Source organism: Haliaeetus leucocephalus, unplaced genomic scaffold (genome assembly GCF_000737465.1).
Source record: "Haliaeetus leucocephalus isolate CR32 unplaced genomic scaffold, Haliaeetus_leucocephalus-4.0 Scaffold185, whole genome shotgun sequence".
NCBI classification, from domain to species: domain Eukaryota; kingdom Metazoa; phylum Chordata; class Aves; order Accipitriformes; family Accipitridae; genus Haliaeetus; species Haliaeetus leucocephalus.
The window spans coordinates 180,335-203,123 of record NW_010972621.1 but is presented as its reverse complement, the minus strand read 5'-3'; the positions used below and the strand labels follow the sequence as shown (position 1 = coordinate 203,123).

Below are 22,789 nucleotides of genomic sequence, written 5' to 3'. Positions count from 1 at the left end.
CTGCGGCGGCCGCGGCGCTGGCCGGCTCCGCGGCGAGCGGGAGCTCCCGTGAGAAGCGGAGTAGGGCCAGGCGGCAGCTTCCTCCTGTGGTGGGTGGGAGTCGCTTGGCCGGCTTCCGCGCCAGCGCTTGACGGCCGGGCGGGCAAACCCCTTCTCGTCCTCTTTTGTCTTCCGCGCAGACCTAAATCGTGCTGCTCGGTAAGCTGCAACCACCAGAAAAACATGGTGGGCACGGCCAGTAAGCACATCTAGCTTTCTGCCTCATTTTGTGGCTTATTCTGATCTCGGAAACGGTTTTACTGAAATAGCAGTGACGTGAGTTTGCAGCCCGCTGGGCTCTCTGAAAGGCAGGTGACACATTCTTACTACAAAGAAGTACATGGGGTGAAAGGCAGTGCTCCTCAACGGGGGTGGGGGGGTGATAAGACACCTCTTAAACCACTGCATTTGGGGCGCTCGTTTAACATCCCAAAAGCTGATGATAAATTCAGTGCAAAATTAGTTGAGGCAAGGAAGATTGCTATCTACAGCGTAATCAAGCCGGGGAAGAAAAGCAGCCGCAGTCCCAGAGCCGAGAATCGGTTACATAGTAACCAGAAAATAACCGGTGGGGAGTTGAGGTGGGCCAGATGTGTAGTAGAGTGGTCTGCTCTTTGTTCTAGTGGTGTCCTCCTGAACCCGGGGACTTCACTGAGTACTGGTAAGCTTTGAATATGTGGGGTTTCTGGCACTTTTATTGTTGCCCTGTAGTAGTTGATTTCATGTTAAGCCACTCTCCTCACACAAGCGGGAGACCGGGGCAGATCAGTATCGCAACAACAGTGAAGTAAGTGGTTTCCTTTCTCATCCGAACCACTCCTATCTACTGCCCTAAGCTGAAACGCTACTCTTCACAGCTGTTTGTTACAGTATTTCTGCAGTATGTTGCATCTTTCTTTCCAAGTGTTGTTTACTTTCATCTATTTAAGCTGCTCAGTTTCCATTTTTTCTGCATCCCTTCTGCATCATTCTTCTACTCTAGTAGCAAGCCAAACTTTTTTTTTGTCTAGGGTATCAAAATTCCCATAGACTCTTCCTTTGTTTTGGTGCACAAGTTTTGATTCAACCAATAACAAAACTATTCTGGCTATGTAGAACTGGTGTTGGCATAAAGATTTGGCTGATGTAATATGCCTCTTTTATGGTTCAATATGTGAGAAATATGAGGTTTTATACTTGTTGGCTTGCCTTGATTGGCTGTTTCCTTCTGTGGAAGAGAGTTTCATCCTTATGGCAGTTGTGGTTAGAACAGATCAGGCTTCCAGAATCTGAACCTAATGAACTTTGGTACAGAATTTTTTGCAAAAACTCTCTCATCTGTGCAAAAACTTCCTCATCTCTACAAAGCTGAAGTAACAAGTTCTTTGTGAGAATTTGGAGAAGCTGTTTTGACATCTTTGAGTGGGATCTCTAAAACTTTGGAAACCAGCCTTTCTTAAAACATTCAAGCTTGCCACAAATAAAGATGTCTTTATGTGATGTGTTTGACAAGGTTTGATTTAGAAAGGAACTTGGAGGTTAATGAATGTGAAGGTTATCTGTTCCATGGCTGTGCAGGAGACACTTGTAACACATGCCAGATGTCAGTTTATAGTAGTGTTTGGCAGTTTAAAAAAAATACTGCCTTTCTATCTTGAAGGGAAGACAGTGACACTTACCAGACAGGGTTTTTCTAGACTTTTAAGGTTGTTCTGACACTTCTGTTGAAGGATAGTAATGGTTCATTTTGCAGTTTATACTCTATGACTGCTAAAGGGTTGGAAGATGCCCTGTGATAGGGCAGTGTTTGGGGCTAAAACTCGGAGTTGTAGCAGATGTCATTACATGTGCTGAAAAGTCACATTTCTGCTGGTGAGATATTAGAGAAAGATAAGTCCTGTGAGCAAAGAATTTCGTAAGGGAGAGAAGCATTGAGAAGTTATTTAAGCTTGGTAATTCTAAATGACTGGAAATATTTTACTTAACTAACTGTATAATTACTAGGAAAGAAACCAGACATGGGGAAATCAGCCAAGTCATTACTGTTTGAAAACTATAACAGTTGTGCTTTAAGACTAGAAATTTCATTCATCAACAACCTAAAAGGCACGTCTTTCCTCACTGCAAAGCTGGTTCAGTTTTGCACATGGCACAGTACAACTCTTGACTTTTCAGTCCCCTGGGCTAAGCTACTGTAATATGGAGGACCAGACTGAAGTCTTACATTAGGCACAAACATTTGGGTGACATAGTTCTTGGAAAATAATTCGGGTCCATGGGAGAAGATTTAGGCAGCTGCAGTTAGTTGGCTAGCCTAGCTAGCAAAGCCTTGCCATGTAAACCCAATACAAGCACTTACCTTGCGGCTCCTCTTCATTCTTCAGAATGTTTCTTCAGGTCTCAGCAGAGCAAGACTGAAAGGTGAGTCTGTTTTGGGATGGGAGCTACTATAATTTTTCTGGTGCAGTAATGCATAAAATACTACACAGTAATGCTTTTGGAACACCGTACAAAATACTTGCAGTGTTCCTGCAAACAGAAAGTACTTAGCATGTTCACAGTTATCATTTAGCATAGATTATGGATCTTCATCTGACAGTCTGAGAGCTGTGCTTGGCTTGTAGGCACAACCAAGTGAATGGCTAAAAGCAACAAATAAAGGCTGCTTTTCATCTTCTCTTTTGGGAAGTTCTTGTCATGTCATCACCTCCTGACAGATTTTGGAGACTGCCCTACTCCATTGTCTGTAATGGAGGAGATTAGTACTAGCAGGTAGAGCTCGTAGTGGTGACACACTGGACTGGGAGTCTAGGTGGGACAAAATGGTGCAGTGTTCTTGATGTGGGAAGAGTAAGGTGGTAAAGGCGCAGCTGTCTCTGTGCTGGAGTGCAGTGGAGCAAGTTGCGGTGGAGTCCTGGAAGAATCTGGGAGGAGAGTGAGTGGGTTGCAGCCTCCTGGCTGGAGCAGATCAAGTCAGCTGCCTTTGAATGGAGTAGAGGGGGAAAGAAGGGTTGTTTTTATTTTATTCAATCCCTATATGGATGCCTACTGCTTTTGGCTCATGCCTCACTGCCTGCCAGTGGAGAGGGGAATGTGCTCTGCCTTCTTCTGATACTTTGCAGATTACCTATCTTGATTTGGGGGGGAGGAGCAGACTAAACCTTGCATCTGGTTTTCTGTGAAAATACTTACAGAATGAAAAAGGAACTTTGGAAAAGCTTGTGTAGGTTACTTATAATGGGGGAAGTTGTTAAGTGTATTGTGAAATCTAGAGTTAGTTTAATGCAAGATCATAGTGGGTGACAGTTCCTGTAATGCTGTGTAGTGTAGCCTTTATAATTGCAACTTTTTCCTTTGCTACCTTTTTTAGCTGATTTCTTGTCTGTTCTGCTGTACATCAGCACAATTCCTTGCCTCCTGTTATTGAGCAGAGCTGCATTACAGAATATGGTGATAAACTTCTTAAGGCTGTTGTTGAAGTTTGTATTTGATGAGGAGACCTAAAGGCTTTTCCCAGTTTCATGTTTCTTCATCAGTCTGTTGTACCACTGGACCTTGTAAATTCCAGTAATTACTGGAAACCTTTATATCCCTTTGTATTTTCTGTGATTATTGTTTCCTTTGGTTTGGTTTGGGTTTTGGTTTGTTGTTGTTGTTGCTGTGCACAAAGTATTATCAGGCTAAAACTAATATTCTTTGTGTTCAGGGGTATTGGGATAGAGCTGCTCTACATTTTTTTTAGATTTAGTCCATCGGTAATGGGCTGACAGCTGCTACTTACCACCTCACAGGATGTATGGTAGAACAGAACACAGCTGTGTGTAAATATTAATGTTTTGTATTACTGACTATATGACACAGTAAACATTGACTATTTAAGTAAATTGCAGAGGATATGTATCTTTTGCTCTGTGAGGTACAGCAATAAACAAGTCGTGTATGGTTTGCTCACAAGTATTGTCTTCAGCAGCTTTTGTGTGGACATCCTTTCCCCCTTTCTGCCTTCTGCCTGCATCATCTGTCAGACCTGATGAAATGCTGTTCTTGAGCATGAGCCCTGTTAGTTGTTCTAGAGTCTCACATTTAAATCCAAAGTATTACCAAGTTTCTTTGAATTGTCTGTGGAAAGGTGTTACACATTCACATGGAGCACTTTGGATTGCAGTTGCTGCTGTCGGGTCTCAGAGTTGAGACTCTGCTGGTTCTTTCTTCTTCCCGTCTCCCCTTTGCTTCAGCCTTGCCCCCTCCCCATACTTTCTGCTCCACCAGCAACCCAACAAACTGGCTGTCTTTGGTGGTTTGTTACGCCGTAAATCATGTTGCAGAATTGGAATTTTAAAACAGGTAAAATGCCTCAGCAGGAGCGAGGCAAACTTTTTTGCTGTTAAATGTACTGTTAATGAAAATGTTAGGTATAGCAGTTCTAGCAGGAAGATGTTGAAAGCTTTTTGTCATCTCATTGAGACTACCTGAAAAATTGCTATTAAAATAATTTGGGTTTTAACTACTTAATTTGGATTGGAGGAAGCTGGTAACAGATGCAGTTTGAATATACTTACAGCAGTAAGAACTGAAACTTTAAAAAGAGCAATATAGAGGGAGGGTGCAGGGGAGTGGGTTGTTTTGTTATTGTTAGGTGTATATATATGTACAGAATCATGTAACAGATGAGCAACACTTAACGTTTCTTGTACAGTTACCGGTTTGCTAAATTCCACAATGAAAATGTCACAAAGTGTTTTGTAGTTGTTTGTTAGAATGGCATTTCTAAGAGTTGTCTTCCTGAGTGGTTCGTGATTTAGAAATATTTTATAGCTATTTAATGTATGATGTGGGGTTTTTTTCCTTGAGATAACAGATAAGAAGCATTTTTACTCTAGTTTTGTTCCATTAGTTTCCATCAGAGTGCTGTAGAGGCAGTGTATATTTGTTCTTCTGATAGCTGTAGCGACACAGAAGAAAACCTGATGAAATGCTTCTGTTTATACAGGAGTTGTATATGTTTTTATTAATATTCAGAACATGGCTGTTAAAACTTTGAGCCCCTTTTACATGACTGTTCAGACCACTGCTATTAAGTTGAGCTGATTTGCTGACAGTTACTGGCATGCTAATCTTTATGGTCTAAGTAAATATGGGAAACACCAGGGTTGAATTCCTGAGCTGCTGAAACATGTGGAATGGGGACAGGAAAACTGTTTGTGGGAATATCTGTTAACACTTAGTAAGGTCTACATTTTGGCTTATTCTTTTGGAATATACTTATGGAATTCTTTTAGAGTATACTTGTGGAAGTGGAGAAATGTTCTGTTAGAAAAAATGTCTGTAGTGCACCACTGGAGTGAACACTAGACTTGAAGTCCTTAGCAGGCTACCAAAAGCTATGATTCAAATACAGTCCTATTTGAATGTTAATATTTTCTGTGTGTCATTTTATATATTTAGAATGTTATTTTGTATACCTTCCACTAATAAGTGATAATAATATCAGTTAAACTTAAGGATTTTTACTTCTCCTTTGCAGTGCACTATTTTAGTGCTATCCAACTTATTAGGGAGAAACTGAGATGAGTTTCTTTTAAGACGAGAATGTAAAATTAGCAGATTTACTCTTGTCTTTAAACATTTTCCCCCCTTTTTTTTTTTGGCCAAGACGTATGTGGTGGTCATGAATAGGAAGTTTTAGGACAGGCAGAATGAACAGGCCATACATTCGGTTGAAAGCCTTTTTAAGAAACAACACTGTTAGTTAAATTGTATTTTTCGAAATTAGCAGAGATTTTTTTATCTGTAAGTTGTAAAACAGAAGCCTTGTGTAACAGTTGAGGGAACATAGTCTATTTAATTTTACCTGGAAAGGTCATTGCACAGTAGGAGATTGTTGCCTGGATATTCTTGATGCTATCTCTTTGGAAATGGGTCAGTGTATATTCCAACATGAAGCTTTGGGGTTTGTCTTGCTTACACTGCAATCTTCTGTGGCTGAGGCATGCATGTAACCTTCTGATCTTTACTGCCTGATGAGGTTTGTGCTGATGCACCAAGTACAAGAAGATCTAACAAAGAACATCTCTGCCCCTATATTGCCGCTGCTGCTGCTCACTTCTTAATACAGAAAAATAGTCCTGGGAAGACTCTTACCTGCTCCAGGGGCAGCAAGATGGAATTCTGCGTAGGGTACCATGTGTTAGAAGTTCCTGCCCCAGAAGTACTGTCAATGGCGATGGGAGAAAGACAGCTCCATCTTCTTGCTCTGCCACTTAATATTTCTCTTTCATGTACAACTTGAGAACTAGGTTTTTATCCAAGAATGGTCTTTTTTTACATTTTACATTTTTTACATCAGATAACTGCACATGTTTTTAGGAGACTTGTGTAAGTTGTTTACTGTAGTTGCAGTCACATACTCTTATATTTTTCTTTCCATGTCTCTTTTCTTGGACTCTTTTTATTTCACACACCACAAGAAAGAAGGGGATTCCTCAGTTTTTATAGTAGCCAAAGGGTTTGGAGGGAAAGAATTTTAGTTCCCTTCTCTGAAAGCATTTATTCTAAAAAATAAACAATTTATTCCTTAGATCCTGACTCAAATTTATGCTAATGACAGTAGCTTACAACATCTGCTGGCGGGGAGATAAGCTGGTAACCATCAGCAGTCAGAACACCAATTCATATGCAATTCTATGAGTCCATGCAGTAGTTTACAAGCCTGAAAATCGTCAATAACTTTTCTTGATTCCGTGTCTTTGGTCTTATTTTTACAAACTGCCTGAAAACTCTGAGTCCCAGTGACAATAGCATGGAGTGGCAATCTAGCAATTCATCAGCCTTCAGACAGGTGAACAATGTAATAAATCTTGCAGAAAATAATCTGTTAACTCCAAGCAGACTATGTGACTGCTCCAAGTCTGTTTTCTGCAAGTGAAGCTCCACTTGACAGGTCTACTTGCTGCCAATAACACCAACACTCTGCAGATTCTTGAATTAGGAAGGTAGAAGAACACTAAGGTTCAGATAGGTTTGCTAGGGAATTAAGCTTGTCAGGTTATATCTTTGTCTCATTTGTAGACAAATATGTTATGCTTTCCCTTCAGTCTTTATTTGTATGGTTTCTACTTGCTTTGAGAAGCAATCACTTCGGGTTAGAAAGACTCAGGTAGTGCCAGAGATCCTCATGAAATAACTAGTCATTAATTGCACACAAAGTTCACAACTGCTGCTGCTCCTCTCACAAATTGCACTATAGTAATAGGTAGGGGAAAGAAAGTTTAAAAAAAACTCTTTTGATGACCTCCTGCTTATCTGCTTCAAGTGCTTGCTTTTCCTTCTTTATGTGAAAACCATAGGTTTTAAAAAGCTGTTAAGACACTTGTTTCTGATTTACAGAATTTGCGTGGTGGGAGGGGAAGCTGATGCAAGAGGAACTGTTAAACTTCATTTTCAGGCTTTACCAATTGTCAGGTGTATGTTGGCAATAACCTCTGCCTTTCTGAAGCTTGCTAGAAATAGGATTTGGAAAGCTTGCTTTCTTAACCCTGTCATAAACAGGATTAATTTATCTCAATACCTAATTTCTAACTCTCATGGGAGAAAGAGGAATTAAGTGTTTGAAATTTCATTTTGTTCCTGTTGCTCGAAGGACAAATGGCTGCAATTTCACATTCTAAGAGAAGGTAATTTTTCATTAGTGGAACTGAAGGAGAGCAGATACGTAACAAATACATTTAAGAAATGAATCTTTCTAATCCTCTGCTGTCACTCCAGGATCCTTACGTGTCCATTGCTCAGACCTTAGCTTCAGCTTCTGGATCTGAAACAGCTGTACTGTTTATCCATGCTTAACCTATTGCTCTCTGACTTAGGACAGATTCTTTCTGGGTAACTTTTGCTCTGTTTACCATTCTTTTTCACAGGAAGCTCAATGGTTGATCAATCTCCACTGGGAATTTACTATTGCTTCACTTCGTTCATAGAACAGCAAAAATTATTCTGACAGATATTTAAAGATAAATTCGGTTCTGCTGAGACATCATTGTTGAGTGGCACTTACATAACGATCTGACTAAAAAACAACCTAAAGTGTTTGATCAGCTGAGCTTCTAAACAAGTAACTGCTTATTAATTTTCTTAGTAATAATGGATTATAATTAATGGTATAAAGCCATGCACAATATACAGCAAGAACAGTTACCTAGGTAAAACAACAGAAAACTAAGCTCTGAGTCTCTGTTTCTGTATGCAAGTTATTTGGCCAAGATATTATTTTCACATGACTGGTTAAAAGGGTACAATATGTGTTCACTTCACTGGTATGTTAGTGCTTTGGACAGAAGGCAGTGCTAGTGTATATCTCTGTAAATATAAATTTTTCAGTGTGAAAATAAAGCAATGCTTTGTTGGAAATAAATAAGCAAACATCAAGCTGGCACATACATTCTGCTTTCACACTGAAGATTCCCTCAGTTCTTGAAAGAATAGGTTTCTATTTAAGAATAGTCCTAATGGAGGCTTTATAGTTTTCATTAGCATTTTTGTCTGTGTGCCATTGCCATTTGATCAGGAAACTTTTGGGGAAAAATCACAAATATTGGAGAAGATTTTTGTTGTTTCATTCTTTGTATAAAAGATATACTCTGCACTTTACCCTTCTTAAGTTAGGAAAAAAAATGCATTTGACAGTTTTTACTTTACTGAGTTATATTGTCTATATTTAGAATGTCTGCATCAGTAGTTTGAAAATATCTTGAAATCTTTCCCCCTGCTCTAAACTTACATGTGAAAGCGTAGACTGTGTGTAGTGTGCACAGTTTTATTTCTGATGCTTTGCTCAGAGGTATGTAAATGTCCAAACATGCTTTCTAAATGAGAAGGCTTTGGTTTTATGTGCCTTGGTATCAAGTGTGTTTGTTTTTTGTTTGTTTGGATATTTCTTTTAGGTTAAAAAGTTGTATCATCTCAGGGAAGCAGTAGCCTATCGTGGGTTTCTTGGAGCAGCAACTCAGACCAATAATGAGCAGATGATACCAGTTAAATCGTGTCTGGCAGACAACATCATCACAGTGGCAACACCGCACAAGCAACATCAGAGAGCAGGGGACTTTTGTGTTCCCAAGTCAGTGGGAAACATGCCCAGTATCTCAGCTGCCAAAGTGGCTGCAGTTTCTACATAGATCTCTATAGATCTTGTAACCATGTCTGTTAACACAACAGCGAATGATCCTCCTAGATTCTTTGTGGGTGGAGAAGATGGAGAAGAATTATTGGATTCAGCCAGATCTACAGATTATGAACACTTCTATGACCATGGGGAAGAAGAGGAGGAAGAGTATGACTCTGTATGTACTGTAGGGGCATGTGTGTACCATTCTGTGTGTTTTCTAGCATTATTTTACTTTGAAATGGCATTAGATCACAGAAGTAATACTGAAATGGTGTTCTGAATTGGGAAATTGTTCATATTCAGATAATGATCTGTCAGTTATGTTTGGAAATGCAACACACTTGAAAAGTAAGTATACCGTGAACTTTAAAGTAGATATGCTTGACCTTAATACAGAGTTCCAGGGCAGCTGATGTTGATGTGTTGGTGTATAGAAAGTGCATGCTAAATTAATCTTAAGTTATACCTTAGTTTATTATCCTTGCAGAGTGTTCTGAATTGTATTTTAGCACTGTGCTTACCGATTTTTAGTTTGTTTAAGACAAACTTAATTTTATTATGCATGAATTGTCATGTCATTTTTTTTAGCTGTATTTTACTGTTCTTTTAGTCTGTAACATTTCACTTTAGGGAATAGTCAGATTGAGTTTTCAATGATTGCAAGCATGTCTAAAAAATTTAAATGCAAGGAAGTGTTAATAAAACAACAATTAAAAGTAATTTGGAAATGTAGAGAAGTAGTGCAAAATTAGCAGCTCAGCTCAACTGAGTCACTGTATTTTAGCAAGGGAAGGTAATTGGCTATGTTTTAATAGAACAGTAAGATGAAATAAAGGATTGTTCTGGGGTTTTGTTTTTTTCGTTGTTGTTTGTTTCTTTTTAAACAGAGGAGTGGGTTGGCTGTTGCACTTAATACTACTTGGGGAAAGAAATTTTTAGAGGTTATAACATGAAAGAAAATATAGAGTATACAGAAGAAAAGTAAAACTGTCTATGCACAAAGTAGCTCAGAAATCTACAATGGTATTTACTGGCTTACTAGTTTTCCTTTTCATAATTCAGTTGTAATATTAGGTAATGAGATGAGAAGCCTTGTGACTACTAAGTAGATGTAAAAAAATTACAAATTTATAGTTTAAAAATGTAGTTTAAACTTATAGTTACAAAAATTATATTTTAAAATTGAATTGCTAGTTAATTTCAGAGTAAGCCATAAGTATGATTTCAGTCAGATTTGACATTTCTGACTAGATTTTGATCCTGTGTATTTGTTCCTGATAAGATACTCACAAAAAGTAGTGTAGAGCTATTGAACAGTTTCATTTTTTGAGGCATTTTTTCATAAGGCTGCAGTGTGCCATGCTGTCATGCTGCATTTTGTTAATTGCTAGCAATTTACCTGATTAAACACTAAATTAAAGGTAGTACATGAATTTAGTGGAAAATATCTGCACTAGTATTGTGCTGCTAAGTGTGTTCTGAGAAAACTTAAAAATAATAATTGCTTTCTTCCCCTCCTCTTCAGCCACCAGAAAGACAAATTGCAGTTGGGATTTGTTCAATGGCTAAGAAGTCTAAGTCCAAACCAATGAAAGAAATTCTTGAACGCCTCTCCATGTTTAAGTACATAACTGTGGTAATATTTGAAGAGGATGTTATTTTGAATGAGCCAGTAGAAAACTGGCCTTTATGTGACTGTCTGATTTCTTTTCATTCTAAAGGTAAATCTTCTAATAATACCATAAATATTTTTGACATATAAATATTTTAATCAGTTTGAGGGTCTTTTTTTTTTTCTTGTAGTTTTATTGGATTTTCTTAGAAAGTGATTCATTTGTCTTGTTTAATATCATACAACTAACTTTTGAAATACAAGCTTTTTCATTGCTTGAGAAAATCCTGTCTGACATGGTATTTAAAATAGCTGTTCCATTGTTAAATATTTGTGGCGCCAGTGGAAATGGTGTTCTAATACTTACTTGGTCCAATAACCGTGAAGGCATACTTACTTTCTCAATGGGAGTGTTAGGTCTCTGACCACTTGTTCATGTATCTCTGCTAATACCTAGATTTTTTTTGTGGGACTTGGCAGTGAAGCAAAGATGAGTAGGCTGAAGTTAAAAATCATATTTTCAGGCAGAGGTAATAAAAGCTTTAGTTCTGGCCCTATGGAAGTGTAGGGCATGCAAAGTGAGGAGGAGGGAATTGGAAACAGGACCACTACTTTTGGCAGCCTATACTGAAATGAGGCTGTAGTTTCATGCTTGTCTTAAGCTGATGTTATGTGTGTCTATAGCTGAGGGAGCATCCTCTCAACTTAAGCCATATCTCTGGCTGTACTCTAAAGCTTGAATATGAAGGTTCCAAACTATTTACTGATGTTGTGTCTTGTAGTTCTAATTTATTTGCCTTAATAAATATTTTAGGATTTCCACTGGACAAAGCAGTTGCCTATGCAAAACTCAGGAATCCATTCATAATCAATGACTTGAATATGCAGTATCACATACAAGACAGGTAAGTAACACTAATAGCAGACTACTTTTAAGTCAGAGAATCTGTTGTTATTGCATAGCAACAGTTTGAGCGTATTGTACAGTAGTCTAAATAAAATTACAGTGAATGTTATGCTTTATTAATGTATGCATAGTTTTCTGGGATATGTCTTTAGGAGTGTTTTTTCTTTTACTGCTTTTATATTGATACATCTGAAGGTTTACCAAGGTAGAAATTTGGTGATACATTTGTCTAAAGCTTAGCAAATAAAAAAGTTTAAACTCTGAAAATATGTATAGCGTAGGTATGTATAGCAACTGTAGAACCTCCTGTAATTGTAGAAGTCATGTGAATTAGCAAAGGTCTTTTTTTCTCTTAAGTGGATATTTAACAGAATCTGTTGGTATTCAAAGACTGTGTGGTTATTCAAAGTGAATTTTCTTCTGGAACTGCAATCATGCATAGCAAATATTAACAAAACAGTAGTGAGCAAAATACATAAACACTGAAGCCTTCTAAACAGTGAGTAGACTTGCTGCTTTGGATGCCTTCAACTGCTGTCCTGTATAAACTTTTTCAACCCTTCATGTTAATAATCTCCTTTAAGAAGAGAATTGTTGTTCTGCATATGTAAATTGCTGTTGCACTGCCAGAGTGGGGAGGACAGGAGTGGCATAGCAAATTACATTTTTATTGATATTGATGAGCTCACTGCAAAGGTACAGCTGTGTCAGTGACCTTTAAAGCATTATTTTAATAAGTAGAGTATTATATATGTAATCTTATCCTGTGTGATTTTAAAAACAAAATTGTATGTATTTTTCTCCTCCCTTACTCATGGACTGTAAAATACAAATATTGGCAGGATTTGCTGTCTTACTGTGCAACTTCTGTTCTTTTCTTCTAGGAGAGAAGTATATGGTATTCTTAAAGCTGAAGGCATTTTACTTCCTCGCTATGCAGTTCTGAACCGTGATCCAAACAATCCCCAAGGTAAAAACTGATGACTGAAATACCAAGCATTGGCATCTCTTTATTTCCACTAGAGAACAGTACATGCATAGCGGAATGCTATATCTCACTTGCTAGACAATTAATTCATGTGTGCAGAGGTTGATTTCTCCTCCAGAATTTAAAGTATTGTTGTGGATTAACCCCTACTGGCTGTGAGGGCAGTACGTGAACCAGAAAAGGCTTCGAGGCTGTATAAGTGCTGTTCAGCAATAACTAAAACAGCAAGACTGTTTTGGTCACAAATTCAAAACATAGCACCATACCAGCTGTTGTGAAGGAAATTAACTCCATCCCAGCCAAAGGCAGTACAAGTATGCTTCTGAAAAGCATGATTCTGGAGCCTGGGGTCACAATCCTCTTACAGCCATCATAGAACAACTAGAATATAAGGGCCTCCAAACTCAAACTGAGATTCTAATATGTCACCAGAGAGCAGCATTCATGATGTTACATTAACCACAATAATTAGTAATTTTATCTAAGAAAGTAATATTGACAGAAACAAGTCAGACTATTGAATACTTTCCCTTCTAAGCACAAGCAACTTACATGTAAGGGAAAACTAGTCCAGACAGATTTGCACATGATATACTCTGAATATAAATGGGAATTAATTTTTTCTGTACCTGAAAACAAACTTAAAAGCTTTTTCTACTAAAATGAGAACTTACAGCAACAATAGGAGATTGCAATGACAGGTCAAGGCACAAGAGTAAGAGATAAGAAAAAATAAAGAAAATTGAAGTATTACTGTAGTGAAGCTCTTAAGAGGTAGGGAATTTTAGGTTAAAATATCTGCATAATCCAGGGGGGAAAGGATTCATTTATGCTTTTTATTTACTCTTCACTACTGCAGGCAGCCAACTAGTAGTGAAGAGATTCCTGACCCCTGATTCCAGAGGACCTAATCCTCTGTGCAAGGTGCATCAATCACACAGTATGAGACTGTTCTTAGCCAGTTAAAAGTACTATTGCATCTGGCACTACACCATGTTCACTGTCCATCTGCCATCCCCCTGATATTTCAGAGAAAGGCACTGAAGAAAGACACAAACAGCCCTACCCCCATCTTCAAAATATTTAAAAAAAAATACCACCCATGCAAGCTTACGCACCTGTAGGAGACAATTTCCTGTCTGACACTGAGGGAATCAAGAGAAATCCTGGAACATAGTCTTGAAGTAATATAATATAGACACGGTACAGCAGACATGTTCAGCACATGATCATCAAGTCTTTGTGCAGTCAGTAACAAATCAGTGAACCAAAAATACAATATAATCTTTTTAATTCAACCTACAACATTACCCCGAATCCCAATCATTTCATTCCATGAATATATTATTACATCTCTGTTGTTCACACTGTTTCTTCAGAATGCAACTTGATTGAAGGAGAAGATCACGTGGAAGTGAATGGAGAAATTTTCCAAAAGCCTTTTGTAGAAAAGCCAGTTAGTGCTGAGGACCACAATGTTTACATTTATTACCCAACATCTGCTGGGGGTGGAAGCCAGAGGCTCTTTCGAAAGGTGAGGTTATTGTACTATTGAAAAGCTATTGAAAAGTTGTAGGTGTCTAACAGAATTGTGGAGTAATTCTGTCGTATGCATATGTTAGCTGGGACCTGTTTTGTCATGTCTTGCTTGTGTAGGAATAGTGGCAGATCAGAGAAATTCATTTCAGAACATGTAGATTGGATGAAGACCTTTGTTCCATGCAGTAGACTGTCAGCCACTGCAGATTATTATAGGTAAAAGAAAGCATACACTGTGAGTGCACTTTTAGAATCTTACAAAAATCTTTTGGGAACGATCAAAACCTACTTGCTTCATTTGGTACAGGAAGTGTTTCCTCAGTACAAGTGTGTTACTTTAAAGAGTTTAAAGTTTCTCAGGCAGTAGCCTACGAGTTTATTAATAGAAAAATATTCATTTCAGATCGGCAGCAGAAGCAGCGTTTATTCCCCTGAAAGCAGTGTGAGAAAAACAGGCTCCTATATTTATGAGGAATTCATGCCTACAGATGGCACTGATGTGAAGGTATGACAACTGCGCGTTCTTAGTTATATTTAGAACAATCAAGTGCTCCAAGAACCTGTCAGTTTTAAAGATGAAGGTATACCTTTGTGTCAAGGATTAATTTTAATGAAGTTTTGATACAGCTCATAAGTATAGAATGTAATTCTTATTCTAGCTAAACATGGTACTTGTAATGTAGAGCAGCTTTGCTTATGTTGTTAGAATTGAGTGCTGGAAGCTTATTACCCAACACATTGTCTTTCTTTTTTGTATTGTATTAGTGCCAGAACAGCGTATACTTTCCTGTTTAAACAGATGTTGCCTAGATATTTTGTCTGAAGGTTACAAAGAAACCTGTAACTGTAGTAGATTTTACCAACTAGCATAGTATTCTAATTAATAAACAAAAGTTACTAAAATTATATGAAGTTGCAGAAAATAATGCATTAACCTTATCTGTAATTATTCTCACTCTTGTTCATTTATTTTCTTAACAGCTGTAAAGATTAGGTATCATAAAAGAATGCTAAAATAGAGCAATAACAGAATAGGTGTTAAGCCAGCCAGTTATGGAGATTATTTTTTTCCCTTTGTGTTAGTTTGGCTATTTTAAGCCCACAAAACGTATGAAACAGATGGTTTACAATATGCATGAGAGCTCACCATATTTATACAAAAAGTAGAGGTTTAGAGAGTGTGAGATCTAATCCAGTCTTAGGCCAAAGAGCCCTTTATCACTAGCAGTCAACTTCTTCCACTTGTTGATACATGAGGGGAATGCTGGTTTTATGCTCTCAGACAAATTCTAGGTTTTTTAAGTTACTATTTTTTCTTGAGCTGTACTCTTCAGATGGTTATACTGTGCAACACTTTGCAATACATTAATCTGAGTTTACAGATGTCTGTGTTAAGAGCTTTACAAACTGTTTCCACAAAGAAAAATTTCTTGCAACCTGAAGAGATATGAATGACTTGAGGGGTGGTGGACTGTTTTGACTACTTGTAGTGTAGTCATCAAGCAGCAGCTGTGGACTTTTAACACCCCAAATACATAATGGATTTTCTTCAAGTAACAAGACTGTCAGCTTTATATTAGGCAGATTCACCCAACTTGTTGAATACTTTTTTTATCAAAGTTTAGAGTTTTGTTTTTAATTAAAGTGACAGTAGCCCATTTTTGAAAGCTGCTGACAAGACTCTTCTAGCATATGCCCCAATCCTTTCAGTGAGATTCGAAACTATATGGCAAAGTAGATAGCACAATCATTCTCTCAAGACCCTGCCTTGTCATGCTAAAGCTGGGCAGATCTTTGCTTGATTTAGTCCTGCCTAAAATTTTGAAAATATTTTTAAAGGAAGGGAATCACTTAGTCCTGCAGCCAGATTTCTATTATCAAGTAAACTGAAACAATTCTCAAATTAATCTGCTCTCCAAGTTCTGCAGATGTTTTGGAGAGGAAAACATTATTTTTTACCTCTGTACCACCATAATGAAGACACTAATTTTTATTCATCAAGTTTTATAATCACTATTTTTCTTTACCTGTGCTCCAGCTGTTTTCTTCTCTTGCTTTATCCTAGGTTGTCAGTAAATGATGGGTGTTCTCTGAAGGCAGAGAATGCCATTGAGGAAGGTACTTTAGAGTGACCTTTTCAATGATGAAAGCAGCTAGTATCTTTTGAAGTCATTATCACATTTGAGATAAATTTAGCAAAATATATGCGTATATGTAGTGTAATTTAATTACACTGAATAAAGAGTTCCTGTTTTTCAATAAAGGTGTACACAGTAGGTCCAGACTACGCTCATGCTGAGGCCCGGAAGTCTCCAGCTCTGGATGGCAAGGTAGAACGAGATAGTGAAGGAAAAGAAGTGAGGTATCCAGTCATCCTGAATGCAAGAGAGAAGTTAATTGCTTGGAAAGTATGCCTTGCCTTTAAAGTAAGCTGATTACTTTCCTATCTGATCAAACATTTAGTGTTAATTAATTGTTTATTACATGAAACTTCCATAGGGTTTTAGTGCACAGAGCCAGCAGTGATAATTGCTGCAGAACTCCTAGGAAGGTGAAAAGTTAAACTTCCACATCCACACCTTTTTTTAATCTGGAAGAATTCTTCCTTTAATGCATTGAGAAGTTCTGGATGGGTTGCTTATGTTGCGTAAGTTTCCTGAATTCACATGTTACTATTGTGCTTTGCTAGTCCACAGTGTATCTGTTCTGTGCATAATATGTTCACACATTTTGTTAATGGTTTCTAAGTTAGCAAAACACAATATCAGTGAAGTTTTTTGTACCTTTTGTTACCTAATATTTACATTGGGCCCAATAAATTTTAATTTGGTACTGTCATGACTAGGTCCTTGTCTTAAGTGTCTTATAGTTTCTATTTTTGTCTAGTTTTAAGATTCCTTTGTTCAAAACTGCATTCAATCTTGTACCTTCGTTTCACCTGTCTTATTAAATGCTGTCTTTCACTCTGTCTCATTACCTGTGTGTAACTATGATGGCATTCTGGAGGCTGTAGGTTGTGAACCTCCACCACCTAGCAAAGTGGCTTTGAGATCTAAAAAAGTAATCTGTTAAAATAGCATCTGGTATCCTGTACTAATAATGTCAATATTACATCAATGTCAAAACTATCCTGTCAAATTTAAATTTGGACAAAAAATGTTTTGATCGATATTTTTCATTTCTTGCCTGCCACCCTTAAAAAGTATGTGTAGGGGGAAACCACTGTCGGAATGGGGAGTTTGTAGGCTTATGCTGTAATCTTGAAGGTTAAGTTTGTGCACATGTGAACTTGCCCTTCAACACTGATACTGCTAGGGATATGTAGGAAAGGTAAAATCAAGTTGGGGATATAAAGTTAAAAACAGGAAGATGTTTGCATGACATGAGTGAACCTAACATGGAACTGGCAAAAGGTACTAAGTATAAAATGTCATTTTTGTCATGTTTTCAGATGAATACCATGTAAAAATATAAAGTTCATTTAGAATAAGCAATCCTAAGAAAGGTGATCAATGACTTGAACTTTTATTCTTAAAAACAGCAAACAGTTTGTGGCTTTGATTTGCTGCGTGCAAATGGACAGTCCTATGTCTGTGATGTGAATGGCTTCAGTTTTGTGAAAAACTCCATGAAATACTATGATGATTGTGCTAAGATACTGGGGTAAGAGTTTACTGATTTATTTCAGGAGTTTTGCCTATTTGTTCTGTTGTATGTTTAGTTTATGTACTACTTATTCCTTGTTCCTAAATTAATTCTTTAAAATTAAATATACCATAAAATAAGGCATTAAATAATAAAATAAATAAAATAGTAAAAAGAATCCTAAATAAATTCTTTATTCATAAAATCATCCAAAACATCTGAGTCTGAGTGTTTTGTGAACACTTAAAGCTAACCGAATAAGTATTTTGAAAGCCAGATTAAGTTCTTAAAGGTAGTTGTGATTTTTTTCAAGTAGAGAAGCACCACTGGATGGATATGCTTGCTGCTGTTTAATACGTGCCCAAATTAATGTATATTGTTCTTGATGTGAAGCAGCTGTATACCTGCATATTTGTGGATTTCATACTCATAAATCCAAACAGATGTAGTATCAAGGTGTCTTCTGTCATACCGTCTTCTCTCTGCTACTGGGAGCAAAAAAAGGTATAACAAGGGATCACGTAGAATTGGGTAGTGAACTCTATGCCAATGAAATGTTGCCCTCAAAGCAGGCTGATCTCATTTTGACCCCATTACTGGCTTTACAGCGAGATTGCACTGATGAGACACAGCATGAGTTTCTGTGTTATCAGATGGTCTGGGATCTTATTAAATGGAGGAAGAACTAAGCTGAAATCCTAGACAACAACTGTAGTCCTGTTGTTTTAGGCCACTATTTTGAGTTACAGTTACAATTATCAGACCCATTTTGATTTCTCTTTATTCAAATTGTTGTAGCTGTTGAATTCTCTGAAAAAAAGTTATCTCATCATTTTTTCCTCATGCTTTATTCCTTAAGGTAATACATTGCAGTGTTAAGTAACAGCACATTTTTTTCAAGCTTTTTAGAAATTAAATTTTGGCTTATGCTACTTTAAGATGCACAGGTTTTTTTCTGCCATGTTACTGCTTCTTATGTAGATATTAATCTGAATTTCAGTATAGTTTGCTGAAATACTTGGGAAATAGAACATTAGCAAGATTTAACAACCTTCTGTAGGTGGAGGCAGTGTTATTTTGTAGTTATGACTACAGACTTTACCTATTTTCCAGTTCTATCACAGAAACTTTTGAGAAATTACCACCACTAAAGATACCAGTTACTCTTTGATGAGAATGGCTTGCTGATTATAAGGGACTTTCAGTTAGGCAGTGGAGTCAGGTGTCTGAATATTTAAATGAACAAGACTAAATCATGTCCAAAGAAGTCTTTTAGGAACTGGAGTTCAAAAACTGAGGTTTCTTACAAATCCAGGGCCATTAGGCTAATGTTGTCTCTGTAGCAGTTGTAGTAGCTTTAAACTGTTGTTTAAGTAGGTTTTTATTATACAATTAAAAGAAAAATATGCATCTAGAGACTCATGGCTGCTAGTACTCTAAAACCACATTGATAAAAATGCATGTATATGTTATCTATTTGGTTTGGAGTTTGTATGTGGTGTATAAGCCGTGCTTTAAACTTAGTGGTTTTTTTTTCTTCTTAACCCCTTTTTTAGAAATATCATAATGAGAGAACTTGCTCCCCAGTTTCAGATACCATGGTCAATTCCTTTGGAAGCTGAAGACATCCCTATTGTGCCAACCACGTCTGGAACAATGTAAGAAAATAGTAGCTACACCTGAATTGTGTGAACTCCTACTGTAACTTTTGTGTGAATTTTTTTTCTCTTCACAAGGTGTGCCCACTTTGGCCTATGAACACTTCTTTTGTGTCATGGAAACAAGGAAGGAATCACAATTACTATGCCAGCAATCAGAGTTTCTGACCCTTAGTCAAGCTGAGTACAGAATAGCAGATTTTCAAGTGTAGCATCTTATATACATAGCTTCCTTCACTGCTAATCATTGTTCCAGCACCAGCTTAATATGCACTTCTAATAAACATGCTCTCTCATTTAATGAACCTCAAAATCGTTGTTTTAAAAACTACTTAAAATAGATTTTCTGTAGTTACCCAAGTCTTAAAATCAATATTTATATTTTATACCTTACATCATTTTCAGTTAACCTTATATTCTTGCATATCCTTCCATCACTTCTGTAGTTATGTCAGATAACTACGACTTTGTCAATTGTCTTGATTTGTGGTGGTTTTAATATTAAATAAGAGACCCTCATATATAGAATTGTGAAATATAATTCTTTTGAAATTTCAGGATGGAGCTTAGATGTGTTATAGCTGTAATACGCCATGGGGACCGAACACCAAAACAAAAAATGAAAATGGAAGTAAAACATCAGAAGTAAGTAGAATCTTGGTAAAAATTAGTTTGTATGCTTTAGAGCAGAGCTTGCTTCCTGGGGGTGTGCAAACAATGAATTGAGCAGGACTTGCATTATACAAGTTGGATTTTGTTTTGTTTTGTTTTAAATCTAACTGATGTTGCAGTTAATGAACAAGTATGCACCTCTCTAACAGGACTGTCAAATTACTTGTGCAGACTTCCTTCATCACATCCTGTGCCTTGTGGACAGGATCTTCTTGATCTTAATGAAAATGCATTTATCTCTATAGCTGCCTTTATTCAAAATGATGCAGCAGAGAATATTTCTGGTTCACCATTTGACTGTGTGTGGTGGGTTGACCCTGGCTGGGTGCCAGGTGCCCACCAAAGCTGCTCTATCACTCCCCCACCTCAGCTGGACAGGGGGGAGAAAATATAACAAAAGGCTTGTGGGTCAAGATAAGGACAGTTTAATAAAGTGAAAGCAAAGGTCATGCACAAAAGCAAAGAAAAACAAATGATGTTATTCTCTACTTCCCATCAGCAGGCAATGTCTAGCCTCTTCCTGGGAAGCAGGGCTTCAGTACGCGTAGTGATTGCTCTGGAAGACAAAAATGCCCCCCTTCCGTCTCCCTTTACTTAGCTTTTATATCTGAGCTGACGTCATATGGAATGGAATATCTGTTTGGTCAGTTCAGGTCAGCTGTCCCGGCTATGTCCCCTCCCAAAATCTTGCCCTGCCCCAGCCTGCCGTTGAGGGGGGGCAAAAATGTTGGAGAGACAGCCTTGATGCTGTGCCAGCACTGCTCAGCAGTAGCCAAAACACTGGTGTGTTATCAACACCTTTCTAGCCACTGATGCAGAGCACAGCACTACGAGGGCTGCTATGGGGAGAATTAACTCCATCTCAGCCAGACCCAATGCACTGTGACTTCTGCCTTTCTCTTTTTATCATAACAGTTCTTGTGTGAGCTGTGATCTTACTGCACCATCTTTTTGCCTTTTACTTTTTCCAAAGTTTGATGACCCTGAATTTCTGGTAGATACCATCTTTATGTTAGCATTCATAAAGTACCTTACATAACTGGCCTGGAATTAGGTGCAATTTCAGTAAAAAGTAGCTACTTGTTTTGGAACTAGATTCCTGCATTCAGAGATACATGCCGTAAAAGTGTAGGACTGCTTATTTGGTATTTTTGGTCCCTACTTCTGTTCAGGATCATTCTTGAAGATTAAGAATTGACATAGCTGTATATTCAAATATTATGTCATTTGACATATAGAATATCTTCTCCCCCTTTTTTTTAACACATAGCAAGTCAGCAAGGAACTTTTTTAGTGCTCATTTCTCTAATGTGTTGAAGACTTTCCTGGGAAATAGGATTTGAATAAATGTTGGGTTGACCTCTGTAGTGCGGGTTTTAACATGCTTTTCAAATAGTGTAAAGGTGCTAATTTCAGACAGCTTTAAGTTTAAGAGCGACTTGTTCAAGTAATATTTTAACTTACTAACTGCGGTTTTTAATCAGTATTCTTTCTCTTAAAGGTTTTTTGATCTCTTTGAAAAATGTGATGGATATAAATCTGGAAAACTAAAACTGAAAAAACCAAAACAGTTGCAGGCAAGTTTGTCTTTATTTTCTTGCTGTGGTATTTTATAAGTAGAAAATGATTTATTTACGTAAATCCTATGTTTCCTTTCTTTAGGAAGTGCTTGATATAGCAAGGCAACTCCTTGTAGAACTTGGCCAAAACAATGATTCTGAAATTGAAGAAAGTAAAGCAAAACTTGAACAGCTAAAGACTGTGTTAGAAATGTAAGTGTCTAATTTTCAGGTTTCATAGCAACAAAATTGCATCTGCTATTTTGACCAGTTACTACTTGGACTGCAATGGCTATCAAATATGTAATGATATATTAATTCAAACACAAGGATTATCAAGAGAAAGGATGTCGTGTTTGACATTTTGAAGGAGAACTGGTCCATCTCTCTGATTTTTCTCCTTATCTTTTTAATTGAACTTAATGCTTTATCTAGTGTCTAAGTATACTTTCTACATGAAAAAAGTTGCTTTCTTTGATCTCAAATTTTATCTTCTTGCATGTTTTTAAAATGAAGGTATTTGAGTGCAGGGTCTGCTTCTTGCAGTGTGTGACATAACGAGGTCTGATTGAGACAGTAAGAACTTTAACCATGTGTACTGTCTACTTGCAGGAAGCTTGGAGGATTCCAAATACCTAAGACTTTGTATATTAAACCTAAAATATTTAATAATTAAAAAAAAACAAAAACAAAACAAAAACCAAACACCTAAGGCTTCAAGGTTTGTTAAAGATCTGGGGTCTCAGAACTCTAAATGGTAGTAGATAATTTGAGTTTAAAAAAAAAAAAAAAACAAGACAAAGACAGTTATTATTGAAATTTATTATGATTGTTTGAAATACTGAGTTCTACTTGAGAACTTAATTGGCTAATAAAATAGCTGTCTACACTGCCAGATCAGATTCTGGGTACTGATAGCCACTGTAGTTGTGGATGTGAATAGATAAATTACTTGTGCAATCTGCAAATGCTTTTTTTTTTTTTTTTTTTTTTTTTTTTTTTTTTTTTTGTTTTTATTTTCTGTGGGGGGA

General features: G+C 37.2%; 1 protein-coding gene across 8 annotated transcripts in view; it reads left to right on the top strand.

Moving 5' to 3' along the window:
- The first annotated feature begins 8,898 nt into the window (after positions 1 to 8,898).
- The window catches only part of PPIP5K2 (diphosphoinositol pentakisphosphate kinase 2), a 42,104-nt gene continuing 28,213 nt past the window's right edge, over positions 8,899 to 22,789 (top strand). For 4 of the 8 annotated variants that reach the window (XM_010565044.1, XM_010565043.1, XM_010565041.1 and 1 more), the window contains exons 1-12: positions 8,899 to 9,353; positions 10,704 to 10,899; positions 11,605 to 11,695; positions 12,582 to 12,667; positions 14,065 to 14,219; positions 14,628 to 14,729; positions 16,489 to 16,650; positions 17,766 to 17,887; positions 19,426 to 19,527; positions 20,086 to 20,172; positions 21,701 to 21,776; positions 21,862 to 21,971. In XM_010565044.1, the coding sequence (XP_010563346.1) occupies positions 9,210 to 9,353; positions 10,704 to 10,899; positions 11,605 to 11,695; positions 12,582 to 12,667; positions 14,065 to 14,219; positions 14,628 to 14,729; positions 16,489 to 16,650; positions 17,766 to 17,887; positions 19,426 to 19,527; positions 20,086 to 20,172; positions 21,701 to 21,776; positions 21,862 to 21,971 (1,433 nt within the window). In that variant the 5' untranslated portion in view covers positions 8,899 to 9,209. The remainder of the gene's footprint in view (positions 9,354 to 10,703; positions 10,900 to 11,604; positions 11,696 to 12,581; positions 12,668 to 14,064; positions 14,220 to 14,627; positions 14,730 to 16,488; positions 16,651 to 17,765; positions 17,888 to 19,425; positions 19,528 to 20,085; positions 20,173 to 21,700; positions 21,777 to 21,861; positions 21,972 to 22,789) is intronic. The other 4 variants (XM_010565047.1, XM_010565045.1, XR_774208.1 and 1 more) reach the window with 2 other exon arrangements.